The sequence below is a fragment of the Anopheles coustani genome, chromosome 3 (genome assembly GCF_943734705.1).
Source record: "Anopheles coustani chromosome 3, idAnoCousDA_361_x.2, whole genome shotgun sequence".
In the NCBI taxonomy this organism is placed as follows: Eukaryota; Metazoa; Arthropoda; class Insecta; order Diptera; family Culicidae; genus Anopheles; species Anopheles coustani.
In genome coordinates, this window is record NC_071288.1 from 61557890 (window position 1) to 61577566 (window position 19677).

Below are 19677 nucleotides of genomic sequence, written 5' to 3' on the forward strand. Positions count from 1 at the left end.
TCCTCTTTTGCAAAATGATCTTTACACTGTTCGCTTTTATATATGTTAGTTCATCAGTATTTTTTATGTTAACTTTAAAAAACTCAAAAATGCAACGTTTGATCACCTTTTCGTAATCAAAGCCCAATTCATTCGCAAATTCATCACACATTTGATAAGACATGCAACTTTTTTTGAAAAATAATAAAATTATTTCAACTTTAAAATTTCAAAAAAATAAGGTGGGTAAATGATGGGGCCCTCGATAACTCGGGGCCCTAAGCAGCTGCTTAGTTTGCTGCTTACCCTATGATCCGCCTCTGCATGTGTGCCTCACGTAATTATATATTTAACGTGTTCTTCAAAGTTAAAATTCAATATTATTTCTCTCGATTTGAGGTGACGCACATTTATCTAAATCGTGCAGTGCTGTACGAAATTGTAAGGCTGCCACATATACTTCTTCTTCTTCTTCTGTTTTGCGATTTCGGGGTATATCCTCTTACGTTGATTCGAACACTATGTTCACTTTCACGTATTCAGAGGCGTATCGACTCTGTCCAAACTCCTATATAGGGGTTCGTCCTTTGGGAGATATATAGTAGTAGTTAGTTTGTCTGTTTTGATGGTAGTAGAGTGATAGTAGTAGTTAGTTTGTCGGTTTTGGGTCTGAAATAAGGTTGGTATGTGTTTCCATACATAATTTTTCTAGTGATAGGAAGGTGTAATATGTGAGGGGGCAACTGTATTATTTTCCAGGAGCTCGAATTGGCTAGTGAATGCTCCTTGTAGCTCGAGCATATTGGAATTTTTTATTTTCCCCGGAGTTTTTTACCCGGTAGAATGCTCAAGTGGTAACCTCGCGACACTCGTTTTTGCAGAAGCTGCATTTGAATGCTGGAGTTAATTGGTGAGATAATTTTCTTTGCATTTGGAGCATTTGGCAGATTTGGTTTGGTTTAGATTGTAGCTACACCTATTCTGCGACGAAGGGTATACAATGGGTGATATAAATACCGTTATGTGAATTGTTTGTATTAGGTGTCGTGTCAAACTTTTATCGATGAAAGAATAAATGAGACCCCTGCCTTCGTTTTCTTGTGCGATGATATACCTAAATTTATGCAATTGGTGATATATTAGTTAGGCAACGCAATCAACCTAGGGGTGCGGTATGAGGGGGGCCCACGGGCCCCCCTTATTTCACAAATTTATAACAAACTCCCTTTTTCGGTAGACCTAGCGCAGTCCGCTCGCTGCGCTCGCTGCGGGCGCGCCGCCGTTTCAAACTCATTTTTTCGGCCAAACTCATTGGTTCATGCTGCCCATCCTGTGTAGTATAATTTACAAGGTACCTTAGTATATAACATTATATTAACCAGCATTAAATATCTACTGTATGATATACCTTTGTAATGTTAGAGATTTTACATTATCACAAATGACATAGAATGTATTAATTACAAATTCTTAATTGATAGAAAATTTGTGTTCGTCTCGCTTACGCACACGATTTTCTTCTGAACTGAACTATAAGATGACTCGTTAGCTGGTATTCCTACATTTGCAAAATCTGCGGGAAAACTCTTGATGAATGTTACTAACGATTGCAACAACACTGGTCCTTGCAATAGTTCACATTCAACTGTTTGAGGCGTCTTGCTTGTAGCATTTATTTTCTGAAGCAGCGTGTTCCAAATTACGGCGTGCGTGTTTGTTTCATCTATTGTTATTGCTTTTTTATCTTTACCGTTACAAATTTTTAGCAATGCATTTTTGATTTCTCCCAACCCGGGTTTTAAAGCTAAGACTGCGTCGACTCTAGTTGACCACCGAGTCATTGAATGATTGTTTTCCTTTTCATTTTTTTTTGTTACAATTTTCCAACGATGTGTTGAAGAGGTAAAAATGCGTTTTAGCTGAAAAAATTGCACTGCTGCCTTATAATTTGTAGCTGTAAAATTAAATATTGAATTTTATGAGTGATTTGCACATGGTATATTCCACTCATAGCACCTGCACTGTTCCGCTTAATGCTTGCGCGAAGGCTCAAATATTTAGCAGACATATTGCAACGTCAAATGACTGTGCTCTACAGTTTGCAATATCCATAATTATTGTGTTTTTACTTCTTGTTTTCAGTTTTTTATAAGATCTTAGTACTTCTCTCCAATAATTGTGTTTCTTTCCCCTTTCATTTATTAACTTTGTGTCTTTAGTTTGGGTTACCGTATTATATCGAATATAGTGCGCATTTTTTCTCAAATAAAAGATCGATCAAATACTATCTGCGCACTATATTCGGAAGTTACCCATTAGCAAGTAACCAAGATGAACTTCTCAATACTTTTGTTTTAGTTTAGGTGCGCACTATACTCGTCTGCGCACCATACTCGATAAAATACGATATACTAAACCTTTTGTACAAGTTACATATAGATGTGATGTGTTCTTTTGATCCATGGGTAATAATTAACACCTTTGGTAGTTTCCGAAAATAACAACCAAGTGCTTTCTTCTCATGCTCCGTTGGTTTTTTTCGTCAAAAATGTTCTGTATTGAACTTTCTGCAGTAAACGTCATCCTCATCTTTATAAAGAGGTTTTAGAACTCTCGATATTGCCATAATCTGCAGGTTTTTTTCATTACGTGGTCAATGAAAACATCGGAAAAGATTAGTTTTCATGTTGCAACAGTTTCAAAATCAAAATTTGAAGTTGAAACAATTATTTCAGTTTCTTGTTGGCTTTAAGACATGGTAGTTGTTTCTGGCTCCAGGATCTCCGGTGCTCCTAGAGACGGTTGAGGAGTCTGCATTTTCATTGTCAACCAAGTTCGAACCATTTTAAATCTTATAAATTTACCCAAACCATTTTCTTGAAAATGAATAAATTCTTCTTCTTTTTTAATTTTCAACGGTTTACTGCTCCACTTTCAAACCGCTTCATTTAAGTCGCTTGTTTTGCGTAATTTTATAGTGGTTAATTAACTTGTATGTCGCTAATAATTTCCAAATTGAACATAGTAATATAGAATTTCTAGTAAGAATTGCAAGAACTCTTCACTTCTATCGGTCGTTTGCACACACGATCTTGGTTAAGTCTCAATTATGTAGTATGTTTAAAGGGGTTCTCTGACCGGCGAGGCCCCTAGCGGCCGCCAACTCCACCCATAGGATAATCTGCGCACGATGCGCTCCCAGGTGGCACTTCCATCGATGTAGGAGCTAAGAGGCGAGTTGTCGCTTGTAGAATACTAACTTTATTTTTCGTTCGATACGCTTTTTTACAAATTATAAACCTGTAACTAGGTTACTTACTTGTTTATCGTTTTTTTCCCGGGTAACCGCTTCGCGATCCCTACTGACCGAACTACTGGCGCTGCGCCTCGTCTACGGTTTCGCTTCCCTCGACGACAATTATCATATTCAAAATTGTTCATGACTTAACGCTTGGTTGACGGGCGCTTCCGCTAAAAATAACGTTAAGCCAAGCTACCCCGAGAGTGCCGCATCTGTCCCACATGCGGTACGTGGAGCTGGCGGCTCGTCTTTATCCGAAAACATTTTTAAGCTATCTGAAGATGTCGCCATCTGTGTTCGCCTTGCTGTGCAATCTTTGCGCGCCTTATATTCCACGAAAAACATCAGGTGGAATACAATTGTCCACACAGGAACAATTAGCAGCTACTTTGCGTTATCTAATAACCGGGCGAACGGTACCGGACTTGGAGACGTCCACATTCATTGAAAGACGCATGCTGCACCAAGTTATCGTCAGCTGCTGCAAAGCAATCCAAACGGCCCTAATGGACAAATTTCTGCGCGTAAGTGCTCATTTCGAGTCTGTTGTATTGCATGCCAAATTTATTAATGCACACATTTTTCAGTTCCCACAAACTCAACAAGACACAATTGCAGCGAAGTTTGAAGAAAAGTGGGACTTTCCATGCTGCGTGAGAGCCATCGATGGAATACACGTACCAGTGGCTGGCCGGAAAGGAGAAGAGAAGATGCTGGAGAATTATAAAAAATTTCATAGTATTGTTTGGCTGGCATTAGTGAATGCAGACTGTGAAGTTCTGTTTTCAAATGTCGGTGCTCCAGGTCGGATGGCGGACGGTCGGGTCTATCGATCCAGTAGTTTGGAAACTGCTGTGAAACGAATGCCACCTGTTAACGTGCCAGGACCAGAGGGAATTTCTAAGTATGTTCTTGTTGGAGACAAAGCATTCCAAGGATCAGAACAAATGCTGGTCCCATTTAAAGTTGAGGACACACCAGAACGGCGTATGTTTAACAAGAGGCTTTCTCGGGCGCGGCAAGTGGTGGAGCGTACGTTCGGCCAAATCACCAACCGATTCCGAATTATGAAAATGAGCGACAAAAATTTACCAGCAGAAAAAAAAATTCCCATTGTAACAACTTGTGTTGTTTTACATAACTTTTTAATTGCGGCCGGTAAATGCAAGTTCCACGCAGACCGGTTAACAGAATTTATCTATAATATTTCAACTCTAGAAGACGTTAATTTTCCCGATGATGAGCGCCACATTATCACTGAAGATGAGCGCCTACAAAGAGGCGAAAGAGTTGGAGAATTATTCGTTCAAAATTTTCAATCCAACGTAGTTTCTTTTCAATAAGTTCAGTATAAAGTAACAGTAACTTCAAGCTCTAATTCCTATAACTAATATTCTATTGCCATTTTATGATTTGCAATCTGCGGTATCTGGTGTCTTGACTTCCATCACTTGTCGAAGGCTTGTTGATAAACATTCGCTACTCTGGTGTCTTTCTTCCTTTAATGAGGTGCCAATATTTCTGTTGGAGTGTCTTTTCTTGCAAGAAACATATTGAGATATTCAGTCCTGGCACGTTCAGTAGTATTCGTGGCTACAGTGGTGACTGTCTGTTAGATGACCTGTTGATGTATCGTTTGAGAATATGACTTCTTTATGTCTGCATAATTTAATGCCCCAAACAACACTATGAAATGTTTATAGTTGAGCCCATCTTCGAAACGTCCCACGGCTGAAACACGGTTGGTACTCCTTCCTCGTGCAATCCTATACTATATTTTACAATTGCATTCACTCAGTATCTATTTCAGCCTAGCCAGGAGACACTACATAAGATGACTTCGTAGGGACGTCTGCAGTACCAGCCAGCCAGTCAGCCAGTCACCCAGCCAGCCAACGTCCGTGTGTCATTATAGGGCAGGGGTCGGCAAAGTGTGGCCCGCGGGCCAAATCCGGCCCGCCAAATGATTTTATCCGGCCCGTAAGAATATTTAGGTGCTACATACTAAAAACCCATTCCAAATTTTTATAGGATTTGTTCACGATGTCAGGTTTATTTTCTTCCTAAAAATGAAGATGATAATTGTTTAACCAGGTGTTCCTGTTATATGTTTATCGATAACATTTTAAATGTTTTATCTTTTACCACTTTTTATGCAACTTTACTTTTTAGAAAGTTCCACTCTCCATTACAAATTGTTTTACTTTGAAAACATTGAAGCATCGTTTAAAGTATCCGGCCCGCGCCTTCGGTTTCTCTTTAATCATCTGGCCCTTTTTGAAAAACGTGTGCCAATCCCTGTTATAGGGCATAGTTAGTCAGGGATGCGGCACTAGATGAAGTGTAGGAGATGCGTAATTATGGCTACTTAGGCAAGGATAGTGTACTATGTATTTCGTTAGGAATAGGTTAGTTAGGAGGTTCGAGCATTTTCGAGCTCTTTTAGTTACTTCAAAGAGTTTTACATAGTCAATTTTGGTATGCCGCCTATTTTTTCCTTGGTCAGGTACGGAGCATACGGAGATAGGAATAGTAAAAATGTACCACCACCACCTTTTCATGCTTAGCGACAGGCCACTCCAAATTTTGATTAGGGAATGTTTCGCCAGGGATGTCAGGATCTATTAAGACCACTATCATTGAACGGAATCAACAGTAGCTGTTGCGTGGCTAATATCTTAGTTAGGACAGGTAACATGCGAGGTTGGTGGTGTAAGAAACAGCTTTTTGCCGAGTTTTTTAGGGAGTAGTGAGGGATGCTCTTATGACACCTTCGAGTCTGTTCTTAGGAACCGCCCGCCTCTTTGGGTGCCCACGGAGTGCGTAAAATGCATTTTTCTTGGCTTTAACAAAAAAAATCAAACTAGCTGTCGTAGAATACACGCAACAATCGCACCAACGTGTTTGCTAACTAGTTCGGGTACCGGGGAAAAAAAACAAACTATCCTAACACCATGTTCATGATTGAATTGTACCCAAAATAGATGGATCCTCTTGCCCCTAAAAGTTTACCAGTTACTGCCGCTTGCTACCCGCGAAGTCCTTCCTACATACACGCTCCTCATAGTCATACTGTGTTGTTCAACTGCCATCGCTGCCATGCCGGTAAGTATGATACAGAAATAATTAAGGATTAGCTCACTGTTCTAATTGCACTGTTCTTCAATACATTGTTTTTACTTACATGGTCGCCTAGATGATCTTTCATATCATCTATTTGATGAATCTATGGGCCCGAAAATGCTCGCCGGAGGCTGCCGCATGTCATCGTTCTTTAGATGTTAACTGCCATTGCTGCCAGGCCAGTAAGTATGGAAAAAATGCACATCAGCCTAATGTTCCGATTGTTCATCCTTTTCATTTATGGAGTTACAGTGACCGGCAGGAAAAAGTGCCCACTTCGAATTTTCTTGATTTTCGCTCAATATTTTTTTTCTCAATCCAACTAAATATACTGCAAGAATTTTTCGTATATTGATTAACATATTTCATATAAGATACACTAATGAGAAAGCGAAAACAAACATATTTTGATTTTGAGAAAAAAATAATAAAAAAAAGTATCTAAAAAAACAGTGACAAGAAAAAGTGCCCACTTTTAAAATTAGAGCTTTGCATAAACTTTTCCATTGAGGGCTAACCAATTTATTGTGTTTTAATATTTTTTAGGTTTGTTAGCACCATTTCTGATATTTATACATGTATGATCACGTGTTTAATTCATATTTGGTTGTAGATATACAATTTGTTAATATCAGGTTTTGGTATCTCATTAATTTGAGTGTTACAAGAAATTACCTTGCATAAAATATGTTTTATGACACTCATTTTCATTGAAGTAATTCATTCAAAGCACGAAATCCACAAGGCAGCGGTAGGAAAAATCACAATGAAAGAAACGTAGGCGGATCGCCCTGGTAGGGGAGACATGTGCAAAACAGATGCACGCATGGACACTAAGATCATTCGTGAGATCAAAAAAATCCAAAAGTAACTGTCAGAGAGGTCATGGAAACACTTCACTCATCAGTTTTCGAAAGAACTATCCGTCGTCGGCTTGTTGCATACGAGTTCAAGAGCAGATTTGATAGGAGGCGCCCTTATATCAGCAAGGCCAATAAGGCCAAGCGTCTTAAGCTCGCTGAGGAACATGCTGCTGTGCCTCTAGACTACTGGATAACGGTTCTGTGGTCATAAGAATCAAAATTTGAACTTTTTAATCGAAGATGGCATGAACGTATACAGTGCAGATCGAAGGAGGCAATGCTGCAGGTTCGCCACATCCAGGGCACAGTATGCCATGAAGGAGGCAATATGGTGGTCTGGGGTTGTTTTTCGTCCAGTGGAGTGGGGAGCCTTGGGAACATTAACGGTGTTAAGATTGCAGATTACAACATAAACATAAACATCCTGCAACAAAATCTGGAGATTTCACTGATCCTGACGGGCCTTGAAGATGTTGTGATAGGACCTGACCCGATGGATAAGCTTTGGGCCACTCACTGATAACTCGCCGTTATCAGCTGATGTGGGTTCCTGCTATCCATCGGGGTCAATGCGCAGCGTCCGTCGATCAGTTGCCTTCGGCTGGGGATCGCTAGAGCATCGGGCACGGACGAGCCGCGCGAGGCGTCCGTTTTATGTATCGTCAATTACCGTTAAGTTTTAGGCCAAGGACCTCTGTTTTTAAAGTGTACGTGATCGTCATAGTAAATATAGTTCTAATGGTTAATTATGTAATTTATGTGTGCTGATTGAAAAGACCAGAGCTACACGAAAGAACATAAAAGTGGCGACGAGTGAAAAAAAAAATCGCTTTTTGTGAACGTGTGCATTAAAGACACAAGACTTTTGGTACGAGCGTGCACAGTGAAGACAAAATTCCGCGTCCACGGGCAAAAAGGCGAAGGATGAGCGTTAACGGAAGCGGTGCATCCGAGTTTCCAGTGGAAGGGGACGAGCGTCGATCATCCGCGATCCGCTCTGGTGGTTTTGTTCCCGGGCAACATCATTTGCAGCCCGCCAACGAAAACCAAGCGCCATGGCCACAGGCTCCATTGCAAAGCGCATCCGCGCAGCCCGCCAACGAAAACCAAGCGCCATGGACGCAGCCTCCATCGCAAAGTGCATCCGCGCAGCCATTGCAGAATAATTTTGCCGCGTCATCCGGAGCGCCTGGGCAGAATTTTGATTTTGCGATGCTGGCCCAAATGATGCAGATGATGCAGCAGCAAATGCAGCAACAGCAGCAGCAGATGCAGCAGCAGATGCAACAACAGCAGCAGCAGATGCAACAACAGCATCAGTTATTCGCCCAATTGCTGCAGCAGCCGAAATCCGCATCACAGCCTTCCCAGCCGACAAATAGTGTTCCCAGCAATCCCGAGGTGATTATGGATGCTTTATCGAGTAGCATCACGGAGTTTCGTTACGAGGCGGAATCGGACGTAACTTTCGGTGCATGGTTTGCACGATACGAGGATCTGTTTGCGCAGGATGCCTCTCGCCTCGACGATGCAGCTAAAGTGCGTTTGCTGATACGCAAGCTGGGACCCGCCGAGTACGCGCGGTACACTAGTTTTATCTTGCCGAGTGTCCCTCGTGACTTGTCGTTCGTCGATACTACGAAAAGGTTAACAGCTCTTTTCGGGAAAGCAGAGTCGCTCGTTAGTAAGCGATACACGTGTTTGCAGCTTACAAAGTCGCGGAACGAGGATTTGGTTTCATTTGTCTGCAGAGTGAACCGCTCCTGCGTGAACTTTCAACTTGCCGCAATGAGCGAAGAGCAGTTTAAATGTTTAATGCTCGTTTGCGGCTTGAAAGATGAAGCCGACGCTGAAGTGCGAACGAGGCTTCTGTCTCGAATCGAGGAGCGAAACGACGTGACATTGGAGCAGCTTTCCGCGGAATGTCAACGGATCGCGAGTCTTAAAGTCGACAGCGCGATGATTGCAGCAAAAACTAATGATCGCGTCCTGGCGCTAAGGGCCAGAGGACCGCGATACCAGTCGCCTGGTCAAGATCAAGGAGGAAAATGGCGGCAAGAACGTGGCGTGTATCGAGAAACTCGCGACAAGCCGGCTGGGCCTTGTTGGTTGTGTGGAGGTACCCATTGGGCAAGAAACTGTTCTTATGCCCAACATAAGTGCCGTGACTGTAACAAAACGGGCCATAGAGAGGGTTTCTGCAACCAACAAAACGGTAGGCGCCAGCGGCGAAAATCCAAGAAATGGAACAGGCGCACTCCGGTTGAGACACGGTTTGTAACGATCAACGTCTGCAAGGTGACGCAAACAAGAAAATTCGTCGACCTTCTGATCGGCAACGAGAAGGTGCGCATGCAGCTCGACACCGGTTCGGACATCACGGTGGTCGGACGGAGTGCATGGGACCAGTTGGGTAGGCCAACATTGAAGCCGGTAGGAGTATGCGCGAGGACAGCGTCTGGCTCGCAGCTTCAGCTGGATGGGGAATTTACGGCAAGGGTAACGATTGGCGACAGGACAAAGGTCATCGTTATTCGCGTCATACCAGCAGACTTGCAGCTTCTGGGAGCAGATGCGATCGAGCAGTTCCAGCTCGGGTCGGTGCCAATGGACCACTTTTGTAACGCGATAAGCACAGAAGCGCTAAAATGGGAAAGCAAGTTCCCTAAAATGTTCAGTGAAAGTGGATTGTGCACTAAGGCAAATATTCAGCTGCGGCTGAAGGATAATCACCGTTCAGTATTTTGTCCCAAACGTCCGGTTGCATACGCGATGCAAGCTATTGTGGAAAAAGAGCTAGACCGCCTGCAAGACTTGGGTGTTATCACCAGAACGGACTATTCGGATTGGGCAGCCCCAATCGTGGTAGTGAGGAAACAGAACGGCAGTATAAGAATATGTGGAGATTATTCAACTGGCCTGAACTCAGCTCTCCAGTCCCATGAGTATCCACTACCACTTCCAGAGGATATTTTTGCAACACTTGCTCAGTGCCAGTTTTTCAGCAAAATTGACCTTTCGGACGCGTTCCTGCAGGTGGAAATAAATGAGCAGTATCGTCCGTTACTTACGATAAATACGCATCGCGGACTATACCATTACAACCGCCTGCCACCCGGGATAAAGATTGCACCAGCGGCATTCCAGCAGCTGATGGATGCAATGCTCGCCGGATTGAATCGTACATCCGGGTACATGGACGACGTAGTCGTGGGAGGAAGAACGGAGCGTGAGCACGATGAGAACCTGCTAAACCTTTTCCGGCGCATCGAAGATTACGGATTTACCATCCGCGCGGAAAAGTGTGCATTCAAAATGACTCAAATTGAGTATTTGGGGTTCATCGTTGATAGCCAGGGTCTCAGACCGAATCCCGAAAAGATAGCAGTAATTCACGAGTTGCCGGCGCCAAGGAATGTGAGTGAAGTACGATCCTTTTTAGGAGCCGTGAATTATTACGGGAAGTTCGTTCCAAAGATGAGAGACCTTCGGTACCCTCTGGATGTGCTGCTGAAAAACGAGTCACAATTTGAATGGACACGCGAGTGCGAAGATGCCTTTCGGAAATTTAAAGAGATACTGGCCTCCGACCTGCTCCTGACGCATTACGACCCCAACGCGGAAATAGTGGTTTCTGCGGATGCTTCGTCGGTTGGTCTAGGCGCAACGATCAGCCATAAATTTGCTGATGGATCGATGAAGGTGGTGCAGCATGCTTCACGAGCCCTAACGAAGGCAGAAGCAGGGTACAGTCAGATCGATCGTGAAGGTCTAGCGATCATTTTTGCCGTTAAGAAATTCCATAAAATGCTGTACGGACGCCATTTCCGGTTGCAGACGGATCATCGACCACTGTTGCGCATTTTCGGCTCCAACAAGGGTATACCTGTTTACACAGCCAACAGGTTACAGCGTTTTGCTCTGCAGCTTCAACTGTACGATTTTAGCATCGAATATGTTAAAACGGATCAATTTGGCAACGCGGACGTGCTCTCAAGGCTAATAAGGGAGCACGCAAAACCAGATCCAGAGTACATCATTGCAAGCGCTGAGTTGGAAGAGGACGTGAGTTCCGTTGTAATAAACTGTATTAACCTATTTCCGCTTCATTTTAGAGATGTCGCGAAGGCAACGGAATCCGACCCGGTACTGCGGCAAGTAACAAAATACATTATGGAAGGTTGGCCGCGAGACAAATCATACGGCGAAGATTTGGCTCGCTTTTTCCACAGAAGCGAGGCCTTATCCACGTTCCGGGGAAGTATTTTGTTCGGGGAGAGGGTGGTCATCCCAAGAAAGCTACAGCGGCGTTGCTTGGAGCAGCTGCACGAAGGACATCCAGGGATCCAAAGGATGAAGGCGGTGGCTCGCAGTTATGTGTACTGGCCAAGCATCGATAGAGACATTGCCGAGTACGTGAAAACATGCCACGCCTGTGCAGTAGCATCGAAGTCCTCCCCGCGTGAGAAACCCGTTTCCTGGCCAGCTACCAAGAAGCCCTGGGAGCGCATCCACATCGATTATGCCGGTCCAGTTGACGGTGATTACTTTTTGGTAATGGTTGATGCGCATACAAAGTGGCCAGAGGTGGTAAGGACGCGTAGCACTACGACAAAGGCTACTATTGCGATGATGCGGGGCATCTTCGCAAGATTTGGCTATCCCGAAACGTTGGTCAGCGATAATGGGCCCCAGTTCGTATCGTCCGAGTTTGAGGATTACTGTTGTAGAAACGGCATAGACCACGTGAAAACCGCGCCGTTTCATCCTCAATCGAATGGGCAAGCTGAGCGTTTCGTGGACACGCTAAAAAGAAAAATGCAAAAGATCCACGAAGGTGGAGCCACACGAGAGGAATCACTCGATATTTTCCTTGCATCTTATCGGATGACTCCCAACCCGGTTGTAAGAAATGGCCAAACTCCGGCGGAGGCTATGCTGGGGCGAAAGGTTCGGACCGCCCTAGAACTATTGAAACCTCCCTCCGCAGAAAAGGAAGCACCGCCAGTGGGCGATAAACGGTTCGGTAGCGGTGACGCCGTTTATACCAAGATGTATGCTAGAAACTCTTGGCGGTGGGTTCCAGCACGGATTGTACGAGAACTAGGTACGGTGATGTTCGAGGTGGAGACCGAGGATCGCAAGGTGCATCGACGTCACCTGAATCAGCTTAGAGAGCGCGGTGCTGCCACGCCAATTAATGCACCTAGTAATACCGTAGAGCCGAACCGATTGCCGTTGGATTTGCTCATCGATCCGGCGCCGCAGGAAACAAGGCCGATTTCTCCTGCAGGGCAGCAAATCAACACATCGGGTACGGTTGCATCTCCACGTCCAGTCCCTTTCGTGACTAGCAGACGACGGCAGCCGATACAAGAGCCACGCCGGTCTTCTAGGCCTAGAAGACCCCCACGTAGGCTCGACGAGTATCGTCTCAATTAAAAGGGGGAGATGTTGTGATAGGACCTGACCCGATGGATAAGCTTTGGGCCACTCACTGATAACTCGCCGTTATCAGCTGATGTGGGTTCCTGCTATCCATCGGGGTCAATGCGCAGCGTCCGTCGATCAGTTGCCTTCGACTGGGGATCGCTAGAGCATCGGGCACGGACGAGCCGCGCGAGGCGTCCGTTTTATGTATCGTCAATTACCGTTAAGTTTTAGGCCAAGGACCTCTGTTTTTAAAGTGTACGTGATCGTCATAGTAAATATAGTTCTAATGGTTAATTATGTAATTTATGTGTGCTGATTGAAAAGACCAGAGCTACACGAAAGAACATAAAAGAAGAGAAGTTCGTTCTCCCGGTTGGGGCAAGTTTCACGCAGCCCGGCGGGGCCAAGTTCGACATACTGCCAAGAAGACGAAGTCTTTCTTCCCATCTTGTCGGACAAAACTGTTGAAATGGCCTCCTCAGAGCCCGGAGATTAAGAATTTGTGGGCAGTTCTCGATGCCAGGGTGGACAAAACTGATGTATCGAATAAAAACGACAATTTTGAAGCTCTAATGCGCGCTTGAGAAGAATAAAATCCCCAAAAACTAAAAATCCTAGTAGAAAGCATGCCAAAGCGCAGCAGGTTCTAAAAGCTAAAAGAGAACACATAAAATATCAAAATGCATTTATTATTTCTTATTTTTATGTATAATAATGAATAACTGAAGTGGGCACTTTTTCTTGTCACGGTTTTTTTAGATACTTTTTTTATTATTTTTTTCTCAAAATCAAAATATGTTTGTTTTCGCTTACTCATTAGTGGATCTTATATGAAATATGTTAATCAATATACGAAAAATACTTGCAGTATATTTAGTTGGATTGAGAAAAAAATATTGAGCGAAAATCAAGAAAATTCGAAGTGGGCACTTTTTCCTGCCGGGCACTGTACATGTACAAATCGGTGGAAAGAATCAAAAATTATTTACAAATTTGTTATTTCAGCAGAAAATACCTTGAAGGTATCTGTGTCTAAATTCCATTCAAATGTTTATTTCATAAAATAAGAATCGAGGTAAAATATTTGTTGTATCAAGTTGTTTGCCTTCAAAAGACCTTTCATTTGAGGTGTATGTTGCTGAAATTGACCTAGGCACTAAAAAGTTATTAGCAATTTGGCTATTTCAGTTATTATTTCAAGCTGCGACCAAGTTTTTGAAGCCAACATGGCGCGCGCAGCTTTATGCTAGTGGTGGGTAAACCGAATCTCCAAATCCGAATCCCAATCCAAGAAACAGTCGGTCCAAGCAGCGGATAGTGTTCCTTTGGAACTGTGGTCTTTGTGTGCAAAATTTTGAAATGCCTGGTACCAGCGTATTTGGGGGAAAGGATAGTAGTTAGGACTCACACTCCTAATGTCGGTGAGCCAAGACTTCCCGGCTATCTGTCTGGGAACGCTCGAAGTTCGTTGTTTTTAGGAGGACAATGGTACAACAGGATGCCAAGAAAGATTAAACAAGCGTGAAATCTTAGGGAGTTCAAACGCCTATGTGCCGTATGCGTGAAGCGGGTAGTCTGACGATGTGCTTGCAATGCATTTAGTAAATGTTGTAGTTTTTGAGCCCGTAGTATTGCATTTGTCAACATGGTCTTTGACGATGATGATGATGAGTAAAAAAATGAACAGGGACTTTTTATTTTTATTATTTAATTTAACTGAATAGAATGAATGAGTCTACATAATTTTGAGACACGCGCGCGTAAACGAGGACAATTGGTGGTCATGGCTGTACGAAAAGAACTAATAGTATCTACACATCTCGCTGTAGTTGGGTCCCTTTCTGTTCTTGATAGTCGCACCACATTATAAACTAATGGTAATTGGCGGGGGGAACTACAAACAGAGCAGAAATATCCTCTTACACTCCGGAAAGTGGTGCCTCGTAAACCTTGGGGGACTCGGCAATTTACCTTTCGTCCATGGGAAGGAACACAAATATACTTTCGTGCCTCTCAATCCTATGTAGGGGTAAGCGGTGGGACTCATCATCATCTTCATGTAAACAAATCAATGTTGGTCTGGAAATTGTTTATCCTAATCTGAATCCCCAGAATCCGATTTAGAATTCGGTAAAAATGGTCTGGTCCTGATGAAATGGGTTTGGTTGGGTAGAACAACTCGGATAATAGACATTCTACTGTATTTCTTTGTAAAAAATAGGTTCCAGGAATTTTTTTACAGCAAAACTTGCAAATCGCGCTAAAAACTCAATCTATGTCCATTGGACATTCTACCCAGCGTTCGATTTGAGTAAATTTAAATCAATTACATTGTCTCTAGATCGACTAGTTATGTGACTAATTCGACTCAAATCATTGTGAGTCGATTCAAACAGTTTAGGATCAAGTCAGAATCGAATCTTCTTCTTCTTCTTTCGATATGCGAGTCGGGGTATATCCTCCTACGCTAAGTCGAACAATTTGTTCCCTTACACGTAATCAGAGGCGTACCGACTCTGTCCGAACTCCTATGAAGGGGCTCGTCCTTTAGGACCGGCTATAATAGCCATATGTCCACCCGCCGTCCACGGGAGGGATAATTCCTTCCGTTGTCAGGACACAAGAACTCGTGGTCCGCTTGATTGACTCAAACAGCACGAGATGTGCGGCAGCTAGGATTTTTCTGACCTGAGCTCCAGCTCGGCGTCACCACGCGGTCGTGCCGTAACCTTACTTTTCCGCTAACTACTTCAGGAAACTTATGCACTGCTAACATCCGCTCTGATGCACTACCGAACTGGAACTGAGAATCGAATCAAATCGAGTACCAAACAAATCAAAACAGATTCGAGTCCTAAACAAATCAAATCAGATTCGAATCCCAAACAAATCAAAACAGATTCGAATCCCAAACAAATCAAATCTGATTCGAGTCCTAATCGAATCAAATCTTTAGAATCCGTCAAAAGGGATTCGAATCTTTAGAATCCGTCAATTGGGATTCGAATCCGTCAAATGGGATTCGAATCTTTAGAACCCCTCTAGGGATCGAATCTTCGAATCTTCCGAGTCCCGATTCTGCCAACACTAGAAAGGATCAGAGAAAATAAACAACACACTTCTTGTAGAACGCAGAGGGCAATCTAATGGTAAATAGCATTTTAAGGCAATAGTTTAATGTTTCACTCAACTTACTAATGTTTGCCGATAGATTTCAGCAACAGCATGAACATACCGATAAAGGTGTTGGTGCGAATTGCACCAGCAACGCTCGGCCAGGCGGACAACAAAACGTCCACCCAAACGATAAACCACCACGCGCAAAACCAGGAAGAAGATGAAAACTGTCTCAAATGCGCCGGAGGGCGAACGTTTCGCTTTTCACACATCTTCCACGAACCGATCAGCAATCAGGACTTGTACTTTGAATCGATAGCTGGTTTGAAGGAATCGGTTCTCGAAGGATATGACTTCTCTGTCGTCACTTACGGTGCCAGAGGGACGGGCAAAACGTTCACCCTTTACGGTTGTATGAATGACAATCGCACAGCAACGAACGACGGTATTGTGCTTTGGTTTGTGCGCGATCTGTTCTGCCGTCTGAAGGCACATCCGGAGCGAATGTTTTCGATAAGCATCGCATGGAGCGAGATTACCGCCGAGGGGGACGTAATCGACGTGCTGGAAAACGCGGCCATGGTACAGTGTTTCTCGGCGGAAGACACCTACGCACTGCTGGGGTTCGGTTTACAGCGCCGTAATGAGGAAAACCATAGTATTCTCAGCCTCGTGCTGGAACAACAGTGGACCTCCGTAGGAGGCCTTAACCAACATCGCCAGTCGACGGTCAGCTTTTGCGATCTGTGCGGCACGGATCGAGAAATGATCGATGGGGAACTGGTACCGGCAGATAACGGCTTGCGCAAGCTAGAGGACATCGTTATTCATCGTAACGAGCAGTATAACGATTCCGTACTAACGGCCTTTTTGAAGGACTCGTTTGGTGGTCGGGCGCAAACCCTACTCCTGCTGTGCGCTACATCGTCTACCATCGCCGAATCGGAAAGCACACTGCGGGATTTCGAATTTGGCGAGCGTGCGGAGGAAATCGTAAACCATGTCGTGATGAACACGTTTTCCGACAACAACGTGCCGATTGTATCTCTCAACGAGGAGATCGGTGGCACGAACGCCAACCTGGACGGACTCTATTTTGCCTCCCAGCAGTGGGCGAAACTGTTGAAAAATGCCGAATGTTTATTCACCAAGCTGTTCAGCACGTGCGAGCTGAACCAAACGGAGCGAAGTCAGATCGAGGAGTGGCTCTACCTGAAGGCGGAGTGTGACGATTGTTTCAGCTCTACCGACATCAGTATTCCGGCTGGTACGCAACCGGCCCGCGCCTGTCTTGGCCCCATCGAGGAAATCGACGAGGTCGAAGACACGAGTAACACGCTGCACGGCAGCGGCAAGGAACACGCCTTTCCGTCGGATAATGAAAGTGATTCCGATATCGGTACGCATCTGACCGACGTCAGTGACCGTATCCAGGGCTACATCAAAGCGTTCCAAATGAAAACGAACACCTTGATCATGGAAAAGTATCAGGATTTTTTTCAAACACATCCACTTGCGGTGGCGACAGCGGAAGAGCAAGTGCAGAACGATCGTCCAGCTGATGGTACGACGGTCGGGAATGGTGCCGGTGCGGGCGCATTCCACAATCCAGCCCGCAGAAAATCTATTTTCGACAGTGAAACAGTCAGCAGCACCGAGCTGGCTCTTATGCTGCCATTGAAAGCGGAATCACAACCGGCCGTGGCGACGGCCATGGATAAAAAGATCGACACGCTTAGCAGCAATTTGCGCATCTGCCAGGCGAGCATCGAATCGTTGCACGCGCAGATCGAAGAAATCCGCCGAACGATCGCGCTCAAGCAAAAGTACATCACCGATCTGATCGAAAACAGCGAGACGCGCTCGGTGGCAAAGTCACGATTTAGCAAGAAAAAGCACAAGCTGGAGGCGGATTACGAGAAGGCTAAAAAGCAGCTCCGTAAGGCAGTCGTCAATGGGACGGATAAGGAAGAAATCAACCGACTGAAAAGCCAAACGTCTCACCTCGAGCAGCGTTTGAAGGACCTGGAGTCGATCGGGTTCATAGCGGGCGAATCGGGCCACAAAAAGAAGAAGCTGCAGCAATCGATCAAGGACTCGCAGAAGCAGCTGGACGTGCTGCAGCGCATGCTGAAAAAGGAACTCGACCGCAAGGAGACGCTTGAACGAGAGCTGGAAGCAGCTCAGAAGGAGTCGCGTGTGGCTCGCTCGAATAGCAACAACACCAGTGCGGGGGCGTTGCAGGAGCTTACGACAGAGAGCAAGAGCAAAATTCGCAACATGAACGAACGCATCTCGCACATCGAGCACGTGTTGAAGGAAAAGTCGAGCAATCTCAAGAAGTACGTCAACAAAAAGAGCTCGGAGAAGGAATCGCTGCGGTGCGAAATTCGTAATCTGCGCCGAACGCGCGACCATCTGGTCGAGCAGCGGTGCCAGCTAGATCGGAAGCTGCGCGAAGAGAAAATGCCCTCGTTTGATGAGGAGCGGAAACTGGTTGAGTGTGACGAGGCTATCGAAGCGATCGACGCGGCGATCGAGATGAAGAACGAGCTGATCTGTGGCCGTCGCAGTATCGACACGGACGAGAGCCTGCAGCGTGAAAAGGGTGAACAGATGCTAATGGCACGGCTTAACAAGCTGTCACCGGATGAAATGCGCACACTGCTGTACAAGTACTTCCAGAAGGTGGTGGATTTGAAGGAGGCTAGCCGCAAGCTGGAGCTACAGTTCATCGCACTCGAACGGGAAAAGGACGCCTGGGAGTGGCAGGAGAAGATACTCACCAACACTATTCGTCAAACGCGCCTGGAGAAGGAGCGATCGATCGTGGCTCTCCAGAAGCAACACGAGACTAAACTGAACCTGATGCTGCGCCATTTCGCAGCCGACACATCAGCATCGATTTCGAGCACGATCCCGGATAATGCGCTTCCGCCGTACCACACGCAAACTGCCGAGTTAGTGCTGGGATCTGGATCCACCCGTTACCATCACCATCACACGGTGCAGTACGAATCGGACGGCGGTAGCAGCAGTGAGCCACTGCTAGCCGGGCACACTTCCAAGCAGCTCGCACACTACAAGGCACAGCACAGCGCAGCAACAGTTCCCGTATCGGGGGCAGGGGCCGGTACGACATCGGCCCTCCTTACCCATCATCACCATCACGGCATTGGCGGAACGACAGCACCGATCGTGGTACCGCTTGTGGAAAAGGACCACCGGCCAAAGAGTAAACTGTTTTCCAAGCTGCAGGTACTGTCGCGCTACCATGGCAGTGATAAGCGAAAAATTTTCCAGGCGGACATTCCGCAGCAGAATCTCAAACAGCTGCAGGGCGCATCGAGGCCCTCGCTGACGAAAGTAACGCGTGAAAAGAACAAAATTATCATCCAAAGCGATGGTGGTAACAAGTGAATCTTACATCGACGGACTCTCTAAAACAGGAATATTTTACAAGTACCGGAGAACGGTGTCATCGTTTCTGTGTTAGTTTGTGCAAATGTTAGGACCCTACGTTTAAATACGGTGTAGAATATACACACGGTAAAAACACGTTATACAGTATATTCACCAGAAATTCTTCATGCACCACACATTGACAAACTGATGCATTTACTTAATGGCAAATAGAGTGAGTTAAGTGAAAATAAAATCATAGTTTAATTCAATCAATTATGTGGGGTACAAAAAATGGAGAAAGAAACACAATATGATATTTTGGAAGATATAGGGGAAACATATGTGGCAAGATGCCCGGAAAAATGTACAGACATGTTTTTGGTAGAATTAGGCAGTTTAAAAAAAAACTATAAGTAACAGGATATGATGATATAATGCATCCTATGTGAATTGCAC

At 44.9% G+C, this 19677-nt stretch overlaps 2 protein-coding genes across 2 annotated transcripts; both read left to right on the forward strand.

Moving 5' to 3' along the window:
• The first annotated feature begins 8568 nt into the window (after positions 1–8568).
• On the forward strand, positions 8569–12708 carry LOC131264599 (uncharacterized protein K02A2.6-like). Its single transcript, XM_058266878.1, has 2 exons — positions 8569–8849; positions 9456–12708. The coding sequence occupies exons 1-2, from the start codon at positions 8569–8571 to the stop codon at positions 12706–12708; spliced, it is 3534 nt and encodes a 1177-aa protein (XP_058122861.1).
• Positions 12709–15799: 3091 nt separating this feature from the next.
• On the forward strand, positions 15800–19482 carry LOC131261457 (kinesin-like protein costa). The gene is made up of 2 exons (XM_058263497.1): positions 15800–15848; positions 15911–19482. The coding sequence occupies exon 2, from the start codon at positions 15925–15927 to the stop codon at positions 19234–19236; it is 3312 nt and encodes a 1103-aa protein (XP_058119480.1). The 5' UTR covers positions 15800–15848; positions 15911–15924; the 3' UTR covers positions 19237–19482.
• The last annotated feature ends 195 nt before the right edge of the window (positions 19483–19677 follow it).